The sequence below is a fragment of the Loxodonta africana genome, chromosome 2 (genome assembly GCF_030014295.1).
Source record: "Loxodonta africana isolate mLoxAfr1 chromosome 2, mLoxAfr1.hap2, whole genome shotgun sequence".
Lineage (NCBI taxonomy): Eukaryota > Metazoa > Chordata > Mammalia > Proboscidea > Elephantidae > Loxodonta > Loxodonta africana.
The window spans coordinates 167486307-167508224 of NC_087343.1; the positions used below are offsets into that span (position 1 = coordinate 167486307).

The following is a 21918-nucleotide window of genomic DNA, read 5'->3' on the forward strand; positions in this document are numbered from 1 at the left end:
GAAGACTGGAGATAAAGAAGGTATTCCATGAGCAAAGATATGTGGCTGGGGAAAACTATGGGGTGTATTTTCATAAGAAGAGCAAGTAATCGAGTATGAATAGACTGTACATTACCTGTGATGATATGATGGGAGAAGAATGTGGAATAGGTTTTGTCCATATTACGTGTGAAGAGTATTATATTGGTAATGAAGAATTAAGGAGGTGAAAGTCATAGGTTTGAGACCATTAGTTACCATTTGGCTTATCTTTGTTCTAAGATAGTAGACCACATCTCTATTTATAAAGACATAAGATATACAGATTTAGACCAAATTATGAAAATGACTGTTTGTATTTAGAATTAAGCCTAGAAAACCCTATAGGGCAGTTGTACTCTGTCACATGGGGTTGCTTTGAGTTGAAAATCAGCTCAAAGGCACATAACAACAACAAAACAACATCTTTCTTGGACTTCCACCACTGCCTCTTCTCTCTTTTTCCCATTCCGTTCTAAGTTGAACTTATACCTGATTCCATTCCTGGTGAGGAATAACTGATCACAGCTTGGAGGCTGGAATGTTGGGATAGATGATAATTCTACGGAAAATTCCCAGGTTATCAGGGGTACTCTTAAAGCAAAAGCTTCAGGACTCAGGAAACATGTTGTAATGGCAGTCTGTGAGGCAGTGGGTAGGGTCAATAGTTTGCTGTGTAAGACTTGTATCCTCAAATCTTACAAAATAGAACAACACCTCCATGTCTCCCTTCTGTGGCTCACAGTGGTCATTGGCTGTAAGAGTGACAGCCTGACTAAGAGTATGGATGATTCAGGAAAAATCATTCCCAACAGTGGACATCACTCAAAGTATAGGCACTACACATGCTTTGCCAGTCATGTCTTCTTCATGAACTAGAGAAGGGACACTAGGCAGGAAGGATAGCAGAAAGATAACTAAAGATCAGGAGGCCTGAGTTCCAGGCTCAGCCATAAGCCTCAGTTTTCACATTTGTTAAAAATAACAACAATAGCTAGGGATGGATACGTGAGTTCTAAGAACCGTTTCACCCCCTTAACATCATATAAGAAGGCATATATTATGGATTGTACCTCCCTGCAGTGCCGAGACAGAGAAATGTCAATTCTGAAAGAATCCAGGCCTTCGGAACATGGCCCCCTTAATCGCTCCTTTCTGCGTCCCTGTCCAGTTCAGAGGGCTGTAGAAAGGTGGGAGCTTCGGAAGGATGACTGACAAGGCCACTGGGGAGCCGAATCTTCCATCAGCTCCATAAGGTGGAATTCTGTCACCAAAGTGTTCCGCTGGGCAGGTGGGCCTGGTGGGGGATCCTGGAAATGGTACTGTTTGCATGAAGAAGAGATCACATTCTGGAAGGCTGCGCGGAAGCGGCGAGACAGCAGGTTATAGATAATGGGGTTGACAGCTGAGCTCAGGTAGAAGAAGACACCTGGGAGGCAGGGGATCAAAAGGGACATGCTAAGGAGACATTGAGTGGGAGACATGACAGGGAGAAGCATAAATATTTAACAAAGACCTAGAATCCCTGTGATTACCTCTTTTGGAAGTGATAATATACACGAGGCTCTAACTGAGAATACAAAATGCACTGAACAGATCTACCACCTGTGCACTTAGGAATCAAACACAGAAAGATTAAAGAGTCTTGGAAAATTTTAGGCAGACATGGGATCTCATTGAGATGTTCAGCAACTTCCTTTGATCCCCACTTGTTTAATTAAAGAACATGTTTCCATGGCATTAACGAGCGATGCTTAAGTATCAAAAGAAGGCGAGATGTTTTTATCTCATCAGAATTTTACTTAAATCTGTAATTTGAAGCTGCAAGTAATGAAGGAACAGTAAGTCAAGGCTTAGTGCCTGCTCAGATTCCTTGCTATGCTATCTCTTCATAGAAATAGTCCCAATGTCCTTTTTCTAACTAGCTCTTCTCCTCAACAGCTGCTCCTGCCTAATTTTTTACCTTATTGAATAATTGTATTTTGCTATTTATTTTCCTCACCAAATGCCTTGCATATTGCCATTTACCTGCTTAGTATATACTCTCCCTTTATTACCATATACTATTTTATTTCTTCAAAGTCTAAGATGAGCCTAAGGTTGAGAATCAGAGGACCTAGCGTCTTGTCTTGGCTTTACTTGTTCTGTGATCTTAGAAAACACTGGCACTTCAGTTTCCTTCTCTGAAAAATGGGAATGATGATATCAGCCTAACATACCCTTTGGATTATTTTGAGGATAAAAAGTTGAGATAGCATACATAAAAGGGTGGAAAAAATACTGTTTTTAATATGTATATCCTCATTTAGATAGTTCAGGACAGAGTAGCATATGCCCTGGGCAAGGAGTTGGGCAGGGAGAAATACAGAGGAGAACATTGCTATGGACTGTTCTTTCAATAAATAAATACAGTAAAACCTGCAAAAGTGGAGCCTGTGGAAGGCAAAAACCTGTCAGAGAAGGAAAATGCAAATATTTTCCACTAATAGAAAGTGATAGAAAAGTGGTAAGACCACACCCTGTCAATGATGAAAAACTTTCAAGACCCAGAAAAACAAGGCAGTCCTGTTGAGTTCTGGCTCTCAGGTTTCACTGTATTGACTCAACTTCTATTATGTGCCAAGAACTTCTAGGTGCATTGGAAGGTAGTGGATTTAGACTTTGTTCTCCAAGGGCTTGGACTACTATCGTAGAGACAAAATTTATCCCTAAATTTAATTAATTAATAATACAAAAATATGAAACAGTATCTTATGAGAACAAAATATGATACCAACATTCAGGCTATAGAAATTCACATAAGGACTGTGATGGCCAGGAAAGATTTAGTGGAGGTGATGAAACACCAGCCAGAGCCTCAAATGGGTAGGAGACAGTTGAGAAAAAGAGGAGAATTCATTGTGGGTTGTCATTGGATTGAATTGTGTCCCCCAAGAAATATGTGTCAACTTGGTTAAGCCATGATTTCCAGTAATGTGTGGTTGTCCTCCATTTTGTGATTTTCCTTTGAGTTATAAATCATAATCTCTGCCTGTGGTTAAAGAGGATTAGGGTGGGATGTAACACTCTCGCTCAGGTCACATCCCTGATCCAAGGTAAAGGGAGTTTCCCTGGGGTGTGGCCTGCATCACCTTTTATAAGAGATAAAAGGAGAAGGACGCAAGCAGAGAGTTGGAGACCTCATACCACCAAGAAAGAAGCACCGAGAGCAGAGCACATCCTTTGGACCCAGGGTTCCTGTGCAGAGAAGCTTCTAGTCCAGAAAAAGACTGTTGAGAAGGACCTTCTTCTAGAGCCAACCAAGAGAGAAAGCCTTCCCCTGGAGCTGACACCCTGAATTTAGACTCGTAGCCTACTAGACTGTGAGAAAATCAGTTTATCTTTGTTAAAGCCATCCACTTGTGGTATTTCTGTTGTAGCAGCACTAGATAACCAAGACATGGGTAGAAGAGATAGGATGCACAGTTGTGCAGAGGTGCAGAGATGGTTATTGTGCAAGATAATTGTAGAATGTGGAAGAATCTCTGATTATCCAGTTAGACAAGCACTGGGTCTATGAATGGAAATAGTGTAACTTAAAGATCAAAAGGCAAGTTGGGGCATTTTCTGTAGGGTTTAAGAGGTTTGTACTTAATGTGGTTGACAGTGAGGAGTGAGGATATCTTAATGGGATAATGTCATTATGAAAGCCAAAAGTTTGAAATCTTATCCTGGCAGTCTTGATGTACCTGCAGAGGTGTAATCAACGAGTCAAGTGTCACTCATAGTGACTTCTAATTTCCTTATAACACTCACATTTTTCTCAAATTAACCACAAGGTTAAATTAAAGGCTATAAATATTTTTAAGTCTAGGTTTTATCCCACAGTGATAAATGTTTGGACATGAAATAAAGGGCTAATGTCTAGATAGAAGATATACCAAGTCCTACTGAGTACTGAGTACAAAAAAGAGGGTGACTGAAAATAGATAATGCACAAAATGTACAATACACATATATATGCAGTTGTTTTTGCTTTGTTCACAACATCTGGACCTTAAATTACACAAATCTATCTTCTCTTTCCCCAAATTGCCCATAGAATCAGCCAATGACTAGCAGAAGGGAAGGAAAAAAAGTGTTCAGAACCTAAGGCTGACAGTCATACCAACTGAGAAAGGGGAACCTGGGTAACCACTCTCTGTTCTGTTTTAGTAAGAAGTTAGATGACTTGGACATGAACCCTGTTTCTACTCTTTGCTGGCTGAGTGCCTTTGAGTAAGTCACTCCTTTTTGGACCTGTTTCTTTGACTAAAAAATGTTGATGATAATTTCCACTTAACAACTTTGCCGTGATGATTATAGAAAAGATATATAGTATTTTGCAGCTTATAAAGCTCTTGAATACCCATTATTTTATTTGCTTCTTAGTATAAGTCCATGATTTACATAGAGCAGATATTATTGCCATTTTACTCTTGAGAAAACTTTGGTATGAAAGAACCAATGTGCTCCAGATAGCTCAGAATGTTAATGATAGAATTAGAGTACAAATCCAGGTCCTCTGAATTTGTGACCTTTCTACCACTTGATACACATTCTATGCTATGTTCTATGAGCAGGTAAAGAAGCCTAAAAGCAGGTCTTAATGCCCTTTGAATGCCCTTTGGTTGGCTTTTAAAGGAATCTAACATTTGCTGAAGGCAATAAGGGGTTTCAGGGGCATAGATGTTTAATAAATAAGAACCAATTCAATCACGTGTCCCCTGGAAGGAAAGCCAAGGAATCATTCCTTAGACCATTCCCTACTCTAATCGTCATGCGTGGAGTTGAGGTTTTCGTGGAATTGAGGTTTTCCATGAAGTAGCCTCTAAAATCGTGATCTGGCATATCTTTAGGATTTATAACATATCTAATCAGTCTTTGAACCAAATGAAAATCAAGTATCTTCATTATAGTATAGTGGGTCCCTAAGATAAACTGATATACCCAGGTAGAACTTATTGCTTTAAGCAAGATTAAGAAACCATTCACCTGGACACTTGTTATGCCACCAAGCCAGTGAAGCTTTTACCTGACACCACATGAATGAGATTGAATACCGCAGCCAGGGATTCAGTCCACTCCTCCACAAAGCTGAAGAAGAGCCGATCAAGGTGGAAGGGAGTCCAACAGATAGCAAACACTAAGACCAAGACAACTGGAAAAGATAATGAATGGGAGAGCAAAAGGCAGGTCAAAGCAAGGATAGGTATACAATGCTCACTCTAAGTCCATTCATTCCTTCTAGCATTTTGCCCTCACTTTTGCTTACATCTTTGTTAAAGGCTCTAATTGTTGCAGGCAAGCTCAATCTTAAAGAGCCTAAGTATACAGTATTTAAATGTAAGAAATATTTTTATAGGATTTTGGAGCAGTTTTCCATATGATTGTACAAGATTTCTTGTATAATTTAAGCTTCCTTTAGAACGTTTGAAATTATATTGATTTGTTTGTTGTGGAAAATAAAGTATGTTGCATGTAGACTGTTGAAAACACAAACTAGTCGTATAAATAAAATGATTGGCTTCAAGTAGTTGGTATTCTCTGAAGTCATAGATTAACAACAAACTGTTAAGTGTATGCATGGATTCAATTTGTTACTCTAGAAGTAATTAGAAATATATTTGAATTTAATCATTTAAAATTCTGTACAGGATGTGGGAGGAGAGAAAGAGTGAGCAATCACTAGCATAATATTGCTTGACAAGTGCCTTTTGATTGGGATGGAAATGGGCCTATTATGTTATAAATTGCTAGAGCACAGAATTCCTTGCAGTTTCTTTTTCTCAGTTCCCAGTATAGATGTTGGTACTACTAGAGCTACTTTTTGGGGCATTTAATCTCCATAAATATAAATATGCATTTTTTTAATCTTCTGAAGTTATAGAATGTTTTTCTTTGCAGTGATATAAAGTCTGGGATTGCCTGAAAAAAATCTATTAGGGGGTGGGGTAAACGGTATAAAAGAAACAAGATTAGCTGTGAGTTGATAAATTTTGAAGCTGAGTGATAGGCACATGGGGGTTCTTTTTATAGTTTGATCTACTTGTGTACATGTTTGAGGTTTGCTATATTAAAAAGTACACATATTTCTGGTTTACAAAAAAAAAAAAAAAATTTTTTTTTTTTTTTTTACATTAAATATATTGAGAGTAAGATGTCTGCCCTTGTGGTGTAGTTTCAGGGATATCTGGAATGTTCTTCTGAGCTTAAGCCTAAAGAAAAAGTCCCTCTTCTGCTCGCTACTGCCTGTAGTTCCCTTCAGGTAAAATTTAATTCCTCTGAAAATTGTAGCCCCTTTTTGAAGGGCAAATATCTTACATTATGTTTTATCACTGTGACTTAAATGCCAATGAGCTCCAAGTCTTTTTGTAAGAGTAGATTATAATCCAGGGGAAAGGAGGCGAGACAATGAGGACACTAGGTTTCTTAATAGGGAGCGGCAGGTGCTATCCTGTGTTAAAATAATCCTAAGAAGATGACTATTAGAGTTGAAAAGATAAACTTAAGTGATTTCCCAGTTTTATTGCTCATCAATACCACATAGTTATAGTGAGCATTCCTATGCATATTAGCCTGGAGAATTCTTTCCTTACAAACCACAGGTTTTAAATTGGAATATATATTATAAACCTCCTTTCCCTCATCAGCATCTTTTGTAGAACCGTGCTGGATCATGTATTGTGTGGATCAGTGCCTGGATATTTTTTTAAATATCTTTATCTACACAGAAGTTGTACTGTTTTATACGCCATCATACAATGTCAGAGATTGAAGCACTACTTAAAGGAACTCCTCTCCAGATGTTCTTAACCTTGAATTAAAGACGTTGGGGAGCTCATGAATGGACTTCAGGGGATCATAATTCCCTGAAATGAATATAAAATGTTTGCGTATGTGCATTCGTACATTTTTGGGGGGAGTATCCACAGCTTTCATCAGATTTTTCAAAGGAACCCCTAATGAAGCCAACAACTAGTAGGTTCTTGTCCAGCAGACTAGCGAATTGAAGTCAGCCAGATGCAGGGTTGGAAGAACAGAAAGGTTTATTCACAGTTTGCAAACTGGGAGGCAGACAGGGTTTCACAACCTAAGGCTGCCAGAGCCCTGAACTAAGGCAGATTTGCTCCTTATATAGGGAATGACATACATATTCATGAACAGTTAGGGAAGGATCTTCAGTCCTGCCATGTGTGTGCAGTCCGCATAATTTTGTGAATGAGTTTTTGTGCAGGGCTCTAAAAATAGTGCGCACAGCCCTAAAAAAATGGCGACAGCTCTCTACTGCCCCCCCCACCCCCCGGAAGGTCACATAGCGGGTAAATTTGGAGTTGGTGTGCCTGCGCCTCAGCCTCCTGCCAGGAGAAGAGAGGAAACCTGGGGACTCAATTAATCATGGTGAGGTGTTGTAAAAGTTGTAAAAAAAAAAAAAATGTAACAAAAGTAGACTTTTCTGAAAAACAACTATTATGGGATGGTCTATAACCCTCTGCCCATTTCCCTAACACACACACACAAAAAAAAGACAAGATAGGTTAAAAACAACCTGCTCATTTAACAGAGGGAAAAGTGATGCTCAAAGACTTAGAGAGTGGAGCGATGTACCAAACCCCACACAAAGTGTATTATAACGGATGCAACTTAGTGTATTGTTTTGAAGGTTAAAAAAGCAAACAAACAAACAAAAAACCCCAGACAGTTTTAGAAGCTTGAGTAAGCCAAGGGAGACCAGGCCATGGTATTATATTTCAGGGGCATTCTGATGCTGACCCCTAGCAGCACTTCTCTCAGTATCAAAAGTGAAGGCAACTTCTTCGCTTTTACTAACAAAACAAAACAAGACAAGACAAATTAGAGGACTTACACAGCATCTTGGTGATTGCCTTTCTGGAAGGTCTCTGGATATTTGCAGTCATTTCATCTACCTCAAGGGACTGGTCTCTTTTCAGCTGACAGGTAAGTGGAAAGAGGAGGTAAGAAAGGTAAGCACTTTTTTTTTCTTCTGTTACCCAAGAAGTATAACTTGAACACTCACTTTGCAGATGGAAAACTAGGACTTAGAGAAATGTTAAGAATCTGTCAAAAGTTTAACAGTAAGTTGGAGGTGAAGTCGGCTCTGGAACCCAAGTCACCTAACTCAACTGGACACATGCCTGTGGCCAAGTCACAGTGCCACTGTTTTTCATATGCAATTCTATAGCACACTAGTTATGCAGTATTGTAATAGGTGTTCTATGAAAAATGTGAAATACTGAAGTAAAAAAAGTTAGATGTAAACATTCATTCATTCGTTCAAAAAATTTTGAAGATGTGTTGTATGGCAATCCCTCTGCTATGTGGTGGGTAATCAGTGGAAGGCAAAAGCAGATGGGATGTCATTCCTGCCTCATGAAGGTTACAGTCTTTGTTGTGGGTCTTCTAGGATCTTTTAATATGCTACTGAGCATTGTAAGGAGCCTGGGAGGCTCAGTGTTTAAGTGGTCAGCTGCTAATTGAAAGGTGGGCAGTTTGAACCCACCAGCCACTGAGAGAGAGAAAGATGTGGCAGTCTGCTTCCATAAAGATTTAAAAAAAAAAAAAAATGATTACAGCCTTGGAAATCCTATGGGAAGTTCTACTCTGTCGTATAGGGTCGCTATGAGTCAGAATCAACTCAATGGCATACAACAACAGCAACGACGATGAGCATTATAAATGTCCAAGAAGGATTGTGCTCCTCTGACTAAACAATATCCTTCTTTAGCTCTTAGTACTACTATGTTACGAAGCACAATTTGGGAAATGCTGCTTTTATTAATATTATTAGTCAGAGTGCATGTGTTTCTGAGCTTAGAGATTAAAATATATTTTGGGAGACGTGGTGATTCTGGATGTAACATCTGAAAATTTCGAATAATAACACACTTGTACTACTGACTTTTTTTTTGGTAAAAGTATACAGAGCCAAAAATACACAATTTCGTTCACTTCTATATGTACATTTCATTGATATTGATAATATTCTTCAAGTTGTTTTACCAATCTTGCTATCATTTCCTAAATTATTCTACTACCATTATCTTAAACTCACTGTCCTTAAACTTCCCATCCAAATTTTTGAGTTGCCATTGTCAATTTGATTTCACATAGATAGTTCTTTAACAGAGTACAATGCCCGAAACAGATGTACTTTACTAATTAAGGTAAGCTTTTTTTTTTTTTCAGTTCAAAAAAGACTTCAGGGGATAGCTTGGTTTAAGGTTTAAAGTTTAAAGATGATATCAGGGCAATGGTTTCAGAGGCTCATCAAAACTCAGTCACTCCAGAAAGTCTGGATTCCATTCAGAATTTGAAATTTTGTTCCATATTTCCCCCATTTTGATCAGGAATCTTCTGTAGAATTTTAGATCAAAACATTCAGTAATGGTAGCTGAGCAGCGTCCAGTTCTTCTGGTTTTATGGCAAAAGAGGCATTTGTTCATGGAAGCAATCAGACACATTTGATTCTTTCCTCAGATTCCTGACTCTCCTTTTTCCTCTGTTGGCTTCAGGTGACTGGAGACCAACTGTACCTTGGGTGGCTGCTTGCTAGCTTTTAAGACCCCAGTCACTACGCAATGAACTAGGAGGTAGAATAAAAGCACTGAGAAGCAAACAATATTAGACCAATTGATTGGGATGTCCCTTGAAACTATGACCCTATACCTCCAAACCAGGAAAACAAATCCCACGAGGTGTGTGGTTGTGTATAATCAATCTCAACATCTGTTTTTATTTTTTTATTTGTAAAAAACATAACACAGCATTTGCCATTTCAACATTTTTCGGGTGCTCTACGTTAAATATTTCTTGCCCATTTCTAGTCCCACCTACTCCTGGAATTCTTTGGTGGCCACTTTAGCCCACTGGCTTTGCCTTCATCTGAACTCCTATAGCACTGGACATCTGCACCACTCATGTAGTAGAAGAATTATTTCCTTTTAATTTATGTATTTTTAGTTTGTGGGGATGTGCAGCCAGATAAAAGAAACTTTAGGGACTCATGATAAAAGTGCCACCAAAGAGCTGGAAGAAAGCATATACTTGCCATTTGTTTCTCTAGCATTTATTCTCCTCTCCTCTTACCAGCTATGCCGTGATTTTCCCTTAAGGCATTCATTTACTCCATTCCTATTCTTAGTCATTAATTTGAATAGGAACGAACCCAAATCCATCTCCTTGAATAATTTAAGCCCATCAATGCATCAAACTATCAACCTTACTAAGTCATCTCCCATGAAGTGTCCTAAAGCTTCTAATTACTTTGTGCCATTTTTGAAAGTTTGAAGTTATTGCAAGGTACAGTTATTTCATTATTTGATTTCAGTCCATAATTAAGAAGAGTGAAAGAATATTGAGATCTCTTAGTCACATCTTTGGGTGATTTACCAGCTCTCAATGGTAATTTCTTCTCCCAACGGAATGATTTTCTTAAACATCAAGCAAACAGTTCACACAATGATTTTATGATCAGGCTTCCTGTACAGATATGCTTTGTGCTGAAAAGAAAATCATGTGTCTATTAATCACTGTAAACTTCTTAGCTTCCTTAGGTTATAATTACCCAACTAGCTAGCTAGAGAAAGAGTAAAAAACAGAATATTTATGCAATTTTACATTGTTTCACCAAAATTTGAAGTGGTTGACATAGTAAAATAGAATCCAAACAACTTGCCCAGCCAATATTAAATGCTGTTGTGTTTGTTGTTGAATAACTTGATCTTCCTTCCCATATTTAGAAAAATAGATATTCAAACATTAATTATCCCCACTCACCCCAAAACATAAATTTTAAAACTTATTACAAAAGGAGGAGTAAAAATTTGTGATCATTATGTAGGAAGTTTAGGAGCCTTGCTAACCCAACCCTCTTATCTATGTGAGATCAAAGGCGAAGAAAAGGGTTATGGGTTATTTATTATTCGGATTGATATATTAACCTAATCACTTGTTTAATATTGAGTAAAATCATTCCACCAGCTGTTTTTTACACAGTTTGTGGAGACTTGGATTCAGGTTACCAAGACATAATCACAGCTTTTGTGTAAATATCTCTACAACATGAACAAAAGCCATAAATAAATAAATTAGTCTGATGAATTTCAATTATGGTGTTGGTAAAGAATATTAAATATACCATGGACTGCCAGAAGAATGAACAAATCCGTCTTGGAAGAAATACAGCCAGAATGCTCCTTAGAAGTGAGGATGGTGAGACTTCGTCTCATGTACTTTGGACATGTTATCAGGAAGGACCAGTCCCTGGATAAGAACATCATGCTTGGTAAAGTAGAAGATGAGTGAAAGAGAGGAAGACCCTCAATGAGATGGATTGACACAGTGGTTGCAACTGTGGGCTCAAACACAGAAACGATGTGAGGATGGCGCAGGACCAGGCAGCATTTCATTCTGTTGTACATAGGGTCGCTATGTGTCAGAACCAACTCGAAGGCACCTAACAACAACAGTGTCTGAGATGTCTGAATTCTGCTGCTTTTCTTATATTCACCCACAAAAACTCAAGCGTTAATGCCATATTCGGGAGATTCAAGGACCAGGTCAAAGCTTCTCCAGGACATCCTCCCAGATGGGGAGGAACTTGCCCTGAGATTGTCTCTTCTACATTTCCATGATATTCAAACCCTGTTAAGTAGCTCATTGGAGACTGGTGTGCTAGAATGAGGAAGCAGTGCCAAATGCATAGCTTTGACCATATAAATGGGCTCCTCCTTCTTCCCTGGTCCTGTGATTTCATGGGTTTCGTGTTTGATGCCTTCTCAAGGGAGTAGATCACAGCGTCAACTGTACCTTTAGACTTGCCAAGAGAGTCAGTAACTTGAACAATTGTTAGAGTTGCTTTAAAATCTCTTAGATCTAAAATGCCCTTTGAGGCAATGTTTCCAAGTCTCTTGTTTTAAAGATAGACTAGCTCAAGCCCAGCAATGTGGGAAGTAATTTAACCTCATTCACTCATTCACTGAACTTACAGTCTAATTGAGGAGAAAGAAAATAATTAAGGAATCCACAGGTATAGAATTATATAATGTGATAAATGCAATAAGGGAAAATCACTGGGAGCCATAAGTACCTACACCAGTGACTAGATGTAGCTCGGAAATCAGGGAGGGCTTCCCTGAGGAAGTGATGATTGAATTCTGATTTAAAGATAAGAGTTAAAAAGGCAAACGTGATGGTGGTGGCAGTGACAGCAGAAACATTCCAGGCAATGAGTACAACATGTGCAAAGGCCCTGAGGCCTACTGCAGAATAGGACCTACAGCTCTTGACTCTCAGTCTAGGGATCTTCAAATTCTTCTAGGACTGACACTCTAAGCATATGGTTCCTATCCTGGTGTCTTCTAGTGCCCTGGGTAATGCCTCATCTTTCCTGAGACCAGGATGTTATAAGTTGCATTACACACACAAGTCAAACCAGAGTGGTTTCTAAGCTGCTATCTGAGCTGTCACTTAGCTATGGATTTATGACAACAAAACAAAGTGAAGCTCAAAGAAATCGTTTTGGGTGCGATATGTATTTTCTATTCAAAATCAAATGTTCCCCACAAATTGACCCAGTATTAGTAATTATTTAGTGTTGGACGAGATGGTATTAATAAATTTTGGGTGGGGATTTCTCCTAGGTCTCGTAATATTCTGGAGTCATGCAGAAGTCTTACCCCTCAGTAAGATGGGCAGGGCTGTGATGAGAAAGATACGGCTGTGAGCTAGCTTGGGGTGACATATGTCTCTGGGAATGCAGAGGCTGGCCAGTCCTCCAGGAGGAGACTGACACAGCTCCCTGCCTGATTAGATTTACTCCTGTATCCAGACATCTGTGTTTCTTAGAATCCATTCTTCCTACCTAGATCTTGTCATTCCCCTCAGGGACAATAGGTATTCAAAGGGCCACCTGTGGGGGACTTACTTCTGGTATTCACCTTTCTGAAAGGTGGACTGAGATGGGAGTATATTAATTTCGAGATAATGCCTGGAATCAGCACCAACTTGGAGCATTTGATGTGAGTGCTTGTTCGCATTTCATTTATAACTCACACCACCACTGCTCCTCCCTCTCATGGTATTTCTTCCTTTTTTTTTTCTTGTTTTAAAGGAATCATAGACTATTAGAACTGGAAGGAAACTCAGATATGATCTGATGTGACCTTTTCATTTTATAATTGGGAAAACTCCGGTCAGGAGAAAGTATGTGGCTGGTATAATGGCATATTACATGTCAGCGACAGACCTGGGAATCTAAACCTTTGCATGGCTGTTTACTACACAAGCTGCCTCCTTAAATGACTAGAAGATCATCCCAGTCAAGACTTGCATTTCTGTGAATTTGGATGCAGAATATGCCAGGAGAGAAATTATATACACTCACTCCCACCCTTATCTAAAAGCTTCCCTTAGCTAATTTAAACCCAGAAAAAGAAAAAAGAGAGAAATCAGTTTACCACCATAAGCATAGGAAAGGAACCTCTAAGTATAGGATATTTTGCAAACTGAGTGATGATTTTCCATTAATCTCAAGAAATCTCATTCATATACCTTCTACTCTGTACATGGGATCTGCTTCAGCTCCCTACCGCTCAATCTCCATCTGCTTAGGGAGGAGTTGGAGCTGATTTCAGTCAGTTGTATTTAAACTGATATTTCAGCAAAAGAAGTTAAAGTAGCCACAAAGAAGTGTCTGACTTTAAAACTATGTATCTGTCTTGGACTACAAAACAGGCAGGAATAGTCGTTATATTCTGATGGAGTTGGAGTGGAGGAAAATGTCAGTGCAGACATTATATGGGGGCAAGAAAGAGACCTCAGCATGTGGAACAGTTTTTCAAGGTGTGGTTACCTGCCCCACATCACCTGATGTGCTTATTTAAAATGTAGATGCTCCACACCACCTCACACTTATTGAATCAGATTCTGTGGGAGGTGGGGCTTGCACATTGGTACTCATAAGTAAGTTTTTCAGGTGATTCTTAGGGACACTTATTTTTGAGAACCACAGACATACAGGGCAGAGTAATGGAAGAAGAGTTAAAAGAAATGACTTAGAGTTGCAGTAACTATAGTCCTTTAACTTCTCAACTCCCCCACCTGAACTCATTAGCTTTTCTCTATGCTCCCTTCCAACTCTGAATTTCCCCAATTCTAAGTTTTGCTCTGATTTTGGAGCCAGTATAAAGAGAAGGGGGAGGCTCGACATGCTAGCCAGCTTGAATACTCACTCTGAGCCCCATGAGGTAGTAGAGGACGCTGATGACAGTCATTGGGAGTATGTAGAAGAGAAAGGAGGTGACCTGGATGATGAAGTTGTAGATCCACATGGGCTTGATGACTGTGCATGTGGCAGAGCCTGGGACCAAGGACCCGTTGGGAAAGTATTGGAGCTTGATGCCATGGATGCTGGTGTTGGGCAGAGAGAAGAGGATGGAGAAGCCCCAGACCACAGCGAGGATCCTGAGTGCCCGCCGCCGGGTGCTCTCCAACTTGGCACGGAATGGGTGGAGGATGGCCACGTAGCGCTCCACGCTGACCGTGGTGACACTGAGGATGGAAGCGAAGCACACGGTCTCAAAGAGCGCCGTCTTGAAGTAGCAGCCCACCGACCCAAACAGGAAGGGATAGTTGTACCACATCTCATAGACTTCCAGAGGCATTCCGAGGAGCAGGACCAGGAGATCTGAGACAGCCAAGCTGAAGAGGTAATAGTTGGTGGGTGTCTTCATAGACTGGTGCCGCAGAATCACTAGACACACCAGGAGATTGCCAATGACCCCAACCACAAAAATCAGCGTATACACTGCAGTCATGGGGAGGAAGAGGGGGCTGCGCGGAGGCCCATAGAGGAAGGTCAGGTAGTCCTCAGTGCTGTTCAGGTATATTTTGAGTGAATCTTCCAGCTCCATCAGGTGGATCCAGGAAGAATTCTCACCTTTTTCCATCACTGTAACTCAAATCTGGAGACTTGAGCCTCCCCTAGTATGAGGCTTTGCTTCAAGCCCAGCCAGAAAGAAAAGAAAAAGCATTCAGGAAAGCACAGACTTGGTGAATGAGGGCAGGAGAGACTGAGACTGAGCCTTCAGCCTCAAGGTTGGGCTGCTCAAACGCTAATCCCTTTTGAAGAGCCCCCGAGACAGAAGCCCCTCCCCTCCAGAGCTATGGGCCAATGAATGTGTGTCATACCGCACAGCACACAACTGTGGGTGTGTTGGCTTTGTGAGCAGGGAGCAGGGGAGGAGAAGGAGACATTTCTCTGAAGGAGATGGTAAAACAGCTGACACAGACAGTGACAGTCTGTAACTTAAATAAGGTGTCCTAACTCTGAGCAGTGCATTTTGCAACCTTGTGGGAATCTGGGTGGAAATGCAAATTAAAGTTGCAGATTCATGGGTAGAAGAGTATGAATCTCCATTGATTCTTGTCACTTGCACAGCATGACAAAAATGGTACATCAATGGATTTCTCCAGTTATCTTGTTCCCTTGGAAATTCAGGTCCCTCTGGGGAAAGCACAGGCAATATGACTTTTTGGTTTTGATTTCATCAGTGATAGGCTCTAAAGCCTGGAGGAGCACTGGCATATCTTCTAGTCCTGCCTGTAGTCTGACACTTCAGTCTCTTGGCAGTGGCTGGCTGTAGCAAAAGCAAAGTACGGTTCAGAATCAAGCATGCTCAGAGAAATCCTGTAAGAGCTTGGGAGAGTTACTCAGCCTCTCGGAGCCTCATTTCATTGTCTGTAAACTGGGGACTCAGTGCTGTATTTTTATACAGATGATGCACGTGTTATACGTTTTTTGCCAACTGTGGAACCCTAACCTCCTTCACTATTTTGTAAGCAGGTTATGCTGTGTTTTATATGTATAGGTGCCAAGGGCGGATTACCCAGTAAACAAGGTAAGCACAGGCTTACTTACTACCCTGTAGTACACAATTTCCCATGGGTTTCACTACATGTGAGACATCCAAGTGAGACATGCATGAAGCCCATGTGAAATTGTTTCCTACAGATTAGCAAGTAAGCACGAGTAAACCCACGTTTACCTTATTTACTGGGTAATCCGCCCCTGTCAGGGATTGTAAATTTGAAGAGTCTTTGCTTCTATAGGAGGGTGCTATGGGTTGGTAGAGAGACAGATGCCAGGCATACCTAGAAGCTGAATCTTTGACGTGGGGAAAAATATGAAATTGTTCACTACAGATGATCTGGTAAGCAAGGTAAGCACCATGCTTACCTTGCCTATTGGATAATCCACCCCTAGTGGATGCGTTATTTACGTGGGTTATTTGCAAAAAAAATACAGTAAGTCCTTTTTATTCAACAAATATTTTTTGAGGATTCACTATATGCCAAGCACTGTTCTAGACTTTGGGGGAAATATCAGTGAACAAGCAGGAAAAGATTCCTGCTCTCACAGAGCTTTTCTTACAGTAGGGAATTCCAAAAATATACTAGTAAATTAGTAATATGATTTCAGATAATTGGTATTGTGAAGAAAAATAAAGACTGCCAAGGGGCTCTACAAAGACAAGGCTGGAGGTGTTCTTCTATCAAGGATAGTCAAAGAGAGCTTATTATGGATTAAATTGTGTCCCCCCAAATTATGTGTTATAAATCATAACCTCTGTACTTGTTGAAAGGAGCCCTGGTGGAGCAGTGGTTAAGCACTCAGCTGCTTACTGAAAGGTTGGTGGTTCGAACCTAACAGTTGTTTTGGGAGAAAGATGTGGCAGTCTTCTATAAAATTACAGCCTTGGGAACCTCATGGGGCAGTTCTACTTTGTCCTATAGGGTTGTTATGAGTTGGAATTAAACTCCCCCACAATGAGTCTTTTTTTTATATTTGTTGATGTAATCCCATTTGGCAATAGGGTTTTCTTTGTTATGTTAATGAGACAGCATCAGTGTAGGGTGTGTCTTAAGCCAATCACTTTTGAAACATAATAAGAGCAGAGCAGGCACAAAAGCAAGGAAGCAGGAATGGGGAAAGATTGATGCCATGTGAAGATCACCAAAGAGCTGAGGAAGAGAAGCTGAAAAGGACAAGGACTTTCCCCCAGAGCTGACAGAGGCAGCTATCCCTTAGAGCAGGTACCCTGAATTTGGACATTTGCCTTAAAACTGTAAGAAAATAAATTTCTGCTCATTAAAGCCACCCACTTGTGGCATTTTTGTTATAGCGGCAGTAAGAAACTAAGGCAGGACTTAACTCAGAAAATGTCATTTAGGCTGAAATATGAATGACAAAAAATCAGTCATGGAAGATCCAAGATAAAAGTATTCACAGCAAAAGGAATGATAAGTTCAAAGGCCCTGAGGTAGAAATAAGCTTGATGTATTTCAGAAACATTGAGAATACCACTGTGTTAGACTGGGTTATCTAGACAAGCAAAACCAGTGAAGCATAAAAATAAATATATTGAGAGAGACTTATCTCATTGAAATGGCTTATGTGGCTATGGAAGCTGGCAAGTCTCAAATTTATGGGTCAGGCATCAGACTGGAGGTTCCTCCTGATTCATGTGGTCACAGGGGCTGATGAACCCAAGACTGACAGGTCAGATGACGTGCTGCTGGCTCACAGGACTGCAGAAGCTGATGAATCCCACAATCAGCAGTTCAGATGACAGGTTGCCAGCTCAAGCCCCAAGAACCGGAGGTCAGATGATGACAAGCTGGATGCAGAATTTAGAGTGACCAAGCTTTTCTAGAACGTCCACATATATTGGATGCAGGCCACAACCCCAAGGAAACTCCCCTTACAACCAATTGGCTGGTCACCTCAGATCATATCATGGAGGATGGTTACATCAGATCACAAAAATAGAGGATAACTACATTATTACATAACTTCCAAATTACATTGTTATATAACTACCAAACCACTGAGAATCATGGCCCAGCCAAGTTGACACACAACCTTAAACATCACAACCAGTGATGGCTGGAACATAGTGAATGGGCAGGAAAGAATGGGTGGTTAGACTGAAGTGGCTAACAGGAACCAGATCATGTCGAGTCTTGTTGTTAGGTGCTGTCGAGTTGGTCCTGACTCATAGCTACCATGTCCACAACAGAACAAAACACTGCCCTGTCCTGAGCCATCTTTACAAACATTGCTATGCTTGAGCTCATTGATACAGCCACTGTGTCAATCCACCTCATTGAGGGTCTTCCTCTTTTCCACTGATCCTGTACTCTGCCAAGCATGATGTCCTTCTCCAGGGACTAATCCCTCCCGACAATATGTCCAAAGTATATAAGACGCAGTCTCGCCATCCTTGCCTCTAAGGAGCATTCTGGCTATACTTCTAAGACAGATTTGTTTGTTCTTTTGGCATTCCATGGTGTATTCAATATTCTTTGCCAACACCACAACTCAAAGGCATCAATTCTTTTGTCTTCCTTATTCATTGTCCAGCTTTCGCATGCATGTGATGCAATTGAAAATGCCATGGCTTGGGTCAGGCGCACCTTAGTCTTCAAGGTGACATCTTTGTTCTTCAACACTTTAAAGAGGTCCTTTGCAGCAGATTTACCCAATGCAACGCGTCTTTTGATTTCTTGACTGCTGCTTCCATGGCTGTTGATTGTGGATCCAAGTAAAACGAAATCCTTGACAACTTCAATCTTTTCTCCATTTATCATGATGTTGCTCATTTGTCCATTTGTGAGGATTTTTGTTTTCTTTATGTTGAGGTCCAGTCCATACCAAAGGCTGTGGTCTTTGATCTTCATTAGTAAGTGCTTCAAGTCCTCTTCATTTCCAGCAAGGAAGGTTGTGTCATCTGCATAAGGCAGGTTGTTAATGAGTCTTCCTCCGATCCTGATGCCCTGTTCTTTTTTATATAGTCCAGCTTCTCGTATTATGTGCTCAGCATACAGATTGAATAGGTATGGTGAAAGAATACAACCCTGATGCACACTTTTCCTGACTTTAAACCAATTAGTGTTCCCTTGTTCTGTCTGAACAACTGCCTCTTGATCTATGTAAACGTTCCTCGTGAGCACAATTAAGTGTTCTGGAATTCCCATTCTTCACAATGTTATCCATAATTTGTTATGATCCACACAGTCGAATGCCTTTGCATAGTCAATAAAACACAGGTAAACATCCTTCTGGTATTCTCTGCTTTCAGCCAGGACCCATCTGACATCAGCAATGATATCCCTGGTTCCATGTCCTCTTCTGAAACCGGCCTGAATTTCTGGCAGTTCCCTGTTGATATACTGCTGCAGCCGTTTTGGAATGATCTTCAGCAAAATTTTGTTTGCATGTGATGTTAATGATATTGTTCTATAGTTTCCACATTTGGTTGGATCACCTATCTTGGGAATAGGCATAAATATGGATCTCTTCCAGTCAGTTGGACAGGAAGCTGTCTTCCATATTTCTTGGCATAGATGAGTGAGCACCTCCAGCACTGCATCTGTTTGTTGAAACATCTCAGTTGATATTCCATCAATTCCTGGAGCCTTGTTTTTCACCAGTGCCTTCAGAGCAGCTTGGACTTCTTCCTTCAGTACCATTGGTTCCTGATCATATGCCACCTCTTGAAACGGTTGAATATCGACTAATTATTTTTGGTATAATGACTCTGTGTATTCCTTCCATCTTCTTTTGATGCTTCCTGAGTCATTTAATATTTTTCCCATGGAATCCTTCACTATTGCAACTCGAGCATTGAATTTTTTCTTCAGTTCTTTCAGCTTGAGAAATGCCGAGTGTGTTCTTCCCTTTTGGTTTTCCCTCTCCAGCTCTTTGCCCATGTCATTATAATACTTCACTTTGTCTTCTCAAGATGCCCTTTGAAATCTTCTGTTCAGTTCTTTTACTTCATCAATTCTTCCTTTTGCTTTAGCTGCTCAACGTTCGAGAGGAAGTTTCAGTCTCCTCTGACATCCGTCTTGGTTTTTTCTTTCTTTCCTGTCTTTTCAATGACCTCTAGCTTTCTTCATGTATGATGTTCTTGATGTCATTCCACAACTCGTCTGGTCTTCGGTCACTAGTGTTCAGTGCATCAGATCTATTCTTCAGATGGTCTCTAAATTCAGGTGGGATATACTCAAGGTCATATTTTGGCTCTCGTGGACTTGCTCTGATTTTGTTCAGTTTCAGCTTGAACTTGCATATGAGTAATTGACGGTCTGTTCCACAGTTGGCCCCTGGCCTTGTTCTGACTGATAATATTGAGCTTTTCCATCATCTCTTTCCACAGATGTAGTCAATTTGATCTCTGTGTGTTCCATCTGGCGAGGTCCATGTGTATAGTCACCTTTTATTTTGGTGAAAGTATTTCCAGTGAAGAAGTTGTTGGTCTTGCAAAATTCTATCATTCGATCTCCAGCATTGTTTCTTTCACCAAGGCCATATTTTCCAACTACCAATCCTTCTTCTTTGTTTCCAACTTTCCCATTCCAATCGCCAGTAATTATCAATGCATCTTGATTGCATGTTCAAGCAATTTCAGACTGCAGCAGCTGATAAAAATCTTCCATTCATCTTTGGCCCTAGCGATTGGTGCATAAATTTGAATAAAAGTCGTGTTAACTGGTCTTCCTTGTAGGCGTATGGATATTATCCTATCACTGAGAGCACTATACTTCAGGATAGATCTTGAAACATTCTTTTTGACGATGAATGCAACACCATTCCTCTTCAAGTTATCATCCCCAGCATAGTAGACTATATGATTGTCCGATTCAAAATGGCCAATACCAGTCCATTTCAGCTCACTAATGCCTAGGATATCGATGTTTATGTGTTCCATTTCATTTTTGACAATTTTCAATTTTCCTAGATTTATACTTCATACATTCCAGGTTTCGATTATTAATGGATGTTTGCAGCTGTTTCTTCTCATTTTGAGTCATGCTACATCAGTAAATGAAGGTCTCGAAAGCTTTACTGCATCCACGTCATTAAGGTCGACTCTACTTTGAGGAGGCAGCTCTTCCCCAGCCATCTTTTGAGTGCCTTCCAACCTGGCCGGCTCATCTTCCAGCACTATATCAGACAGTGTTCTGCTGCTATTCATAAGGTTTTCACTGGTTAATGTTTTCCAGAAGTAGCCTGCCGGGTCCTTCTTCCTAGTCTGTCTTAGTCTGGAAGCTCAGCTGAAACCTGTCGTCCATGGGTGACCCTGCTGGTACCTGAATACTGGTGGGATAGCTTCCAGCATCATAGCAACACACAAACCCCCACAGTACGACAAACTGACAGACATGTGGGGGTCAAGTCTTGTAGGCTGTGATAAAAAGTTTGGATTTAACTCAAACTGCAGGAAAAAATTCTCTGTAGGATTTTGATCAGGAGCCTGAAGGGTGGTGAAGTTTTAACTAGAGTTGGATAGGAGGCCAGCACAATATTCCAGGCAAGGGATGGTAATGGCTTGGGTTACTATGGATTTGGGAATAATTTTGAAAGAGGGTAGTGCCTACCTTATACAGTTGTTGAGAAGATTAGATTATGTATATGAAATGTAGGTACTCATCAGGTGTTAATTGTGTCTCTATTGTCAAATAGAATGAAGAAATTGAAGACCAGAGAAGTAAAGTGACTTGTCTAAGAGTAATCTGTCAGTCAGTATGAGGTAGTTTATGCTGCTGTAACAAATGACCTCTTATATCTCAGTTGTTTAAAACATTAAAGGTTTATTTCTCATTGACGCTACATTGGTCAGCTGGAGGGCCTGTCCCACATTGCCCTCACTCTGGAGCCCAGGCTTATGGAGAGGCTACTATCTGAAACTTTGCTGGTAATTGTGATAGAGGAAGAGAGCTCTGGAAGACCTCAATAGGTAATACTTGTTTTAGCCCTTAAGTAGGTAACATATGCCACTTTTGCTCACAGCTCAT

The 21918-nt window shown here is 40.4% G+C and overlaps 1 protein-coding gene across 1 annotated transcript; it reads right to left on the bottom strand.

Moving 5' to 3' along the window:
* Nucleotides 1-1190: 1190 nt before the first annotated feature.
* Nucleotides 1191-15008, bottom strand: NMUR2 (neuromedin U receptor 2). The gene is made up of 4 exons (XM_010592026.3): nt 14289-15008; nt 7904-7988; nt 5072-5197; nt 1191-1447 (listed from the first exon to the last, which is right to left on the bottom strand). The coding sequence occupies exons 1-4, from the start codon at nt 15003-15005 to the stop codon at nt 1191-1193; spliced, it is 1185 nt and encodes a 394-aa protein (XP_010590328.1). The 5' UTR covers nt 15006-15008.
* Nucleotides 15009-21918: the final 6910 nt, after the last annotated feature.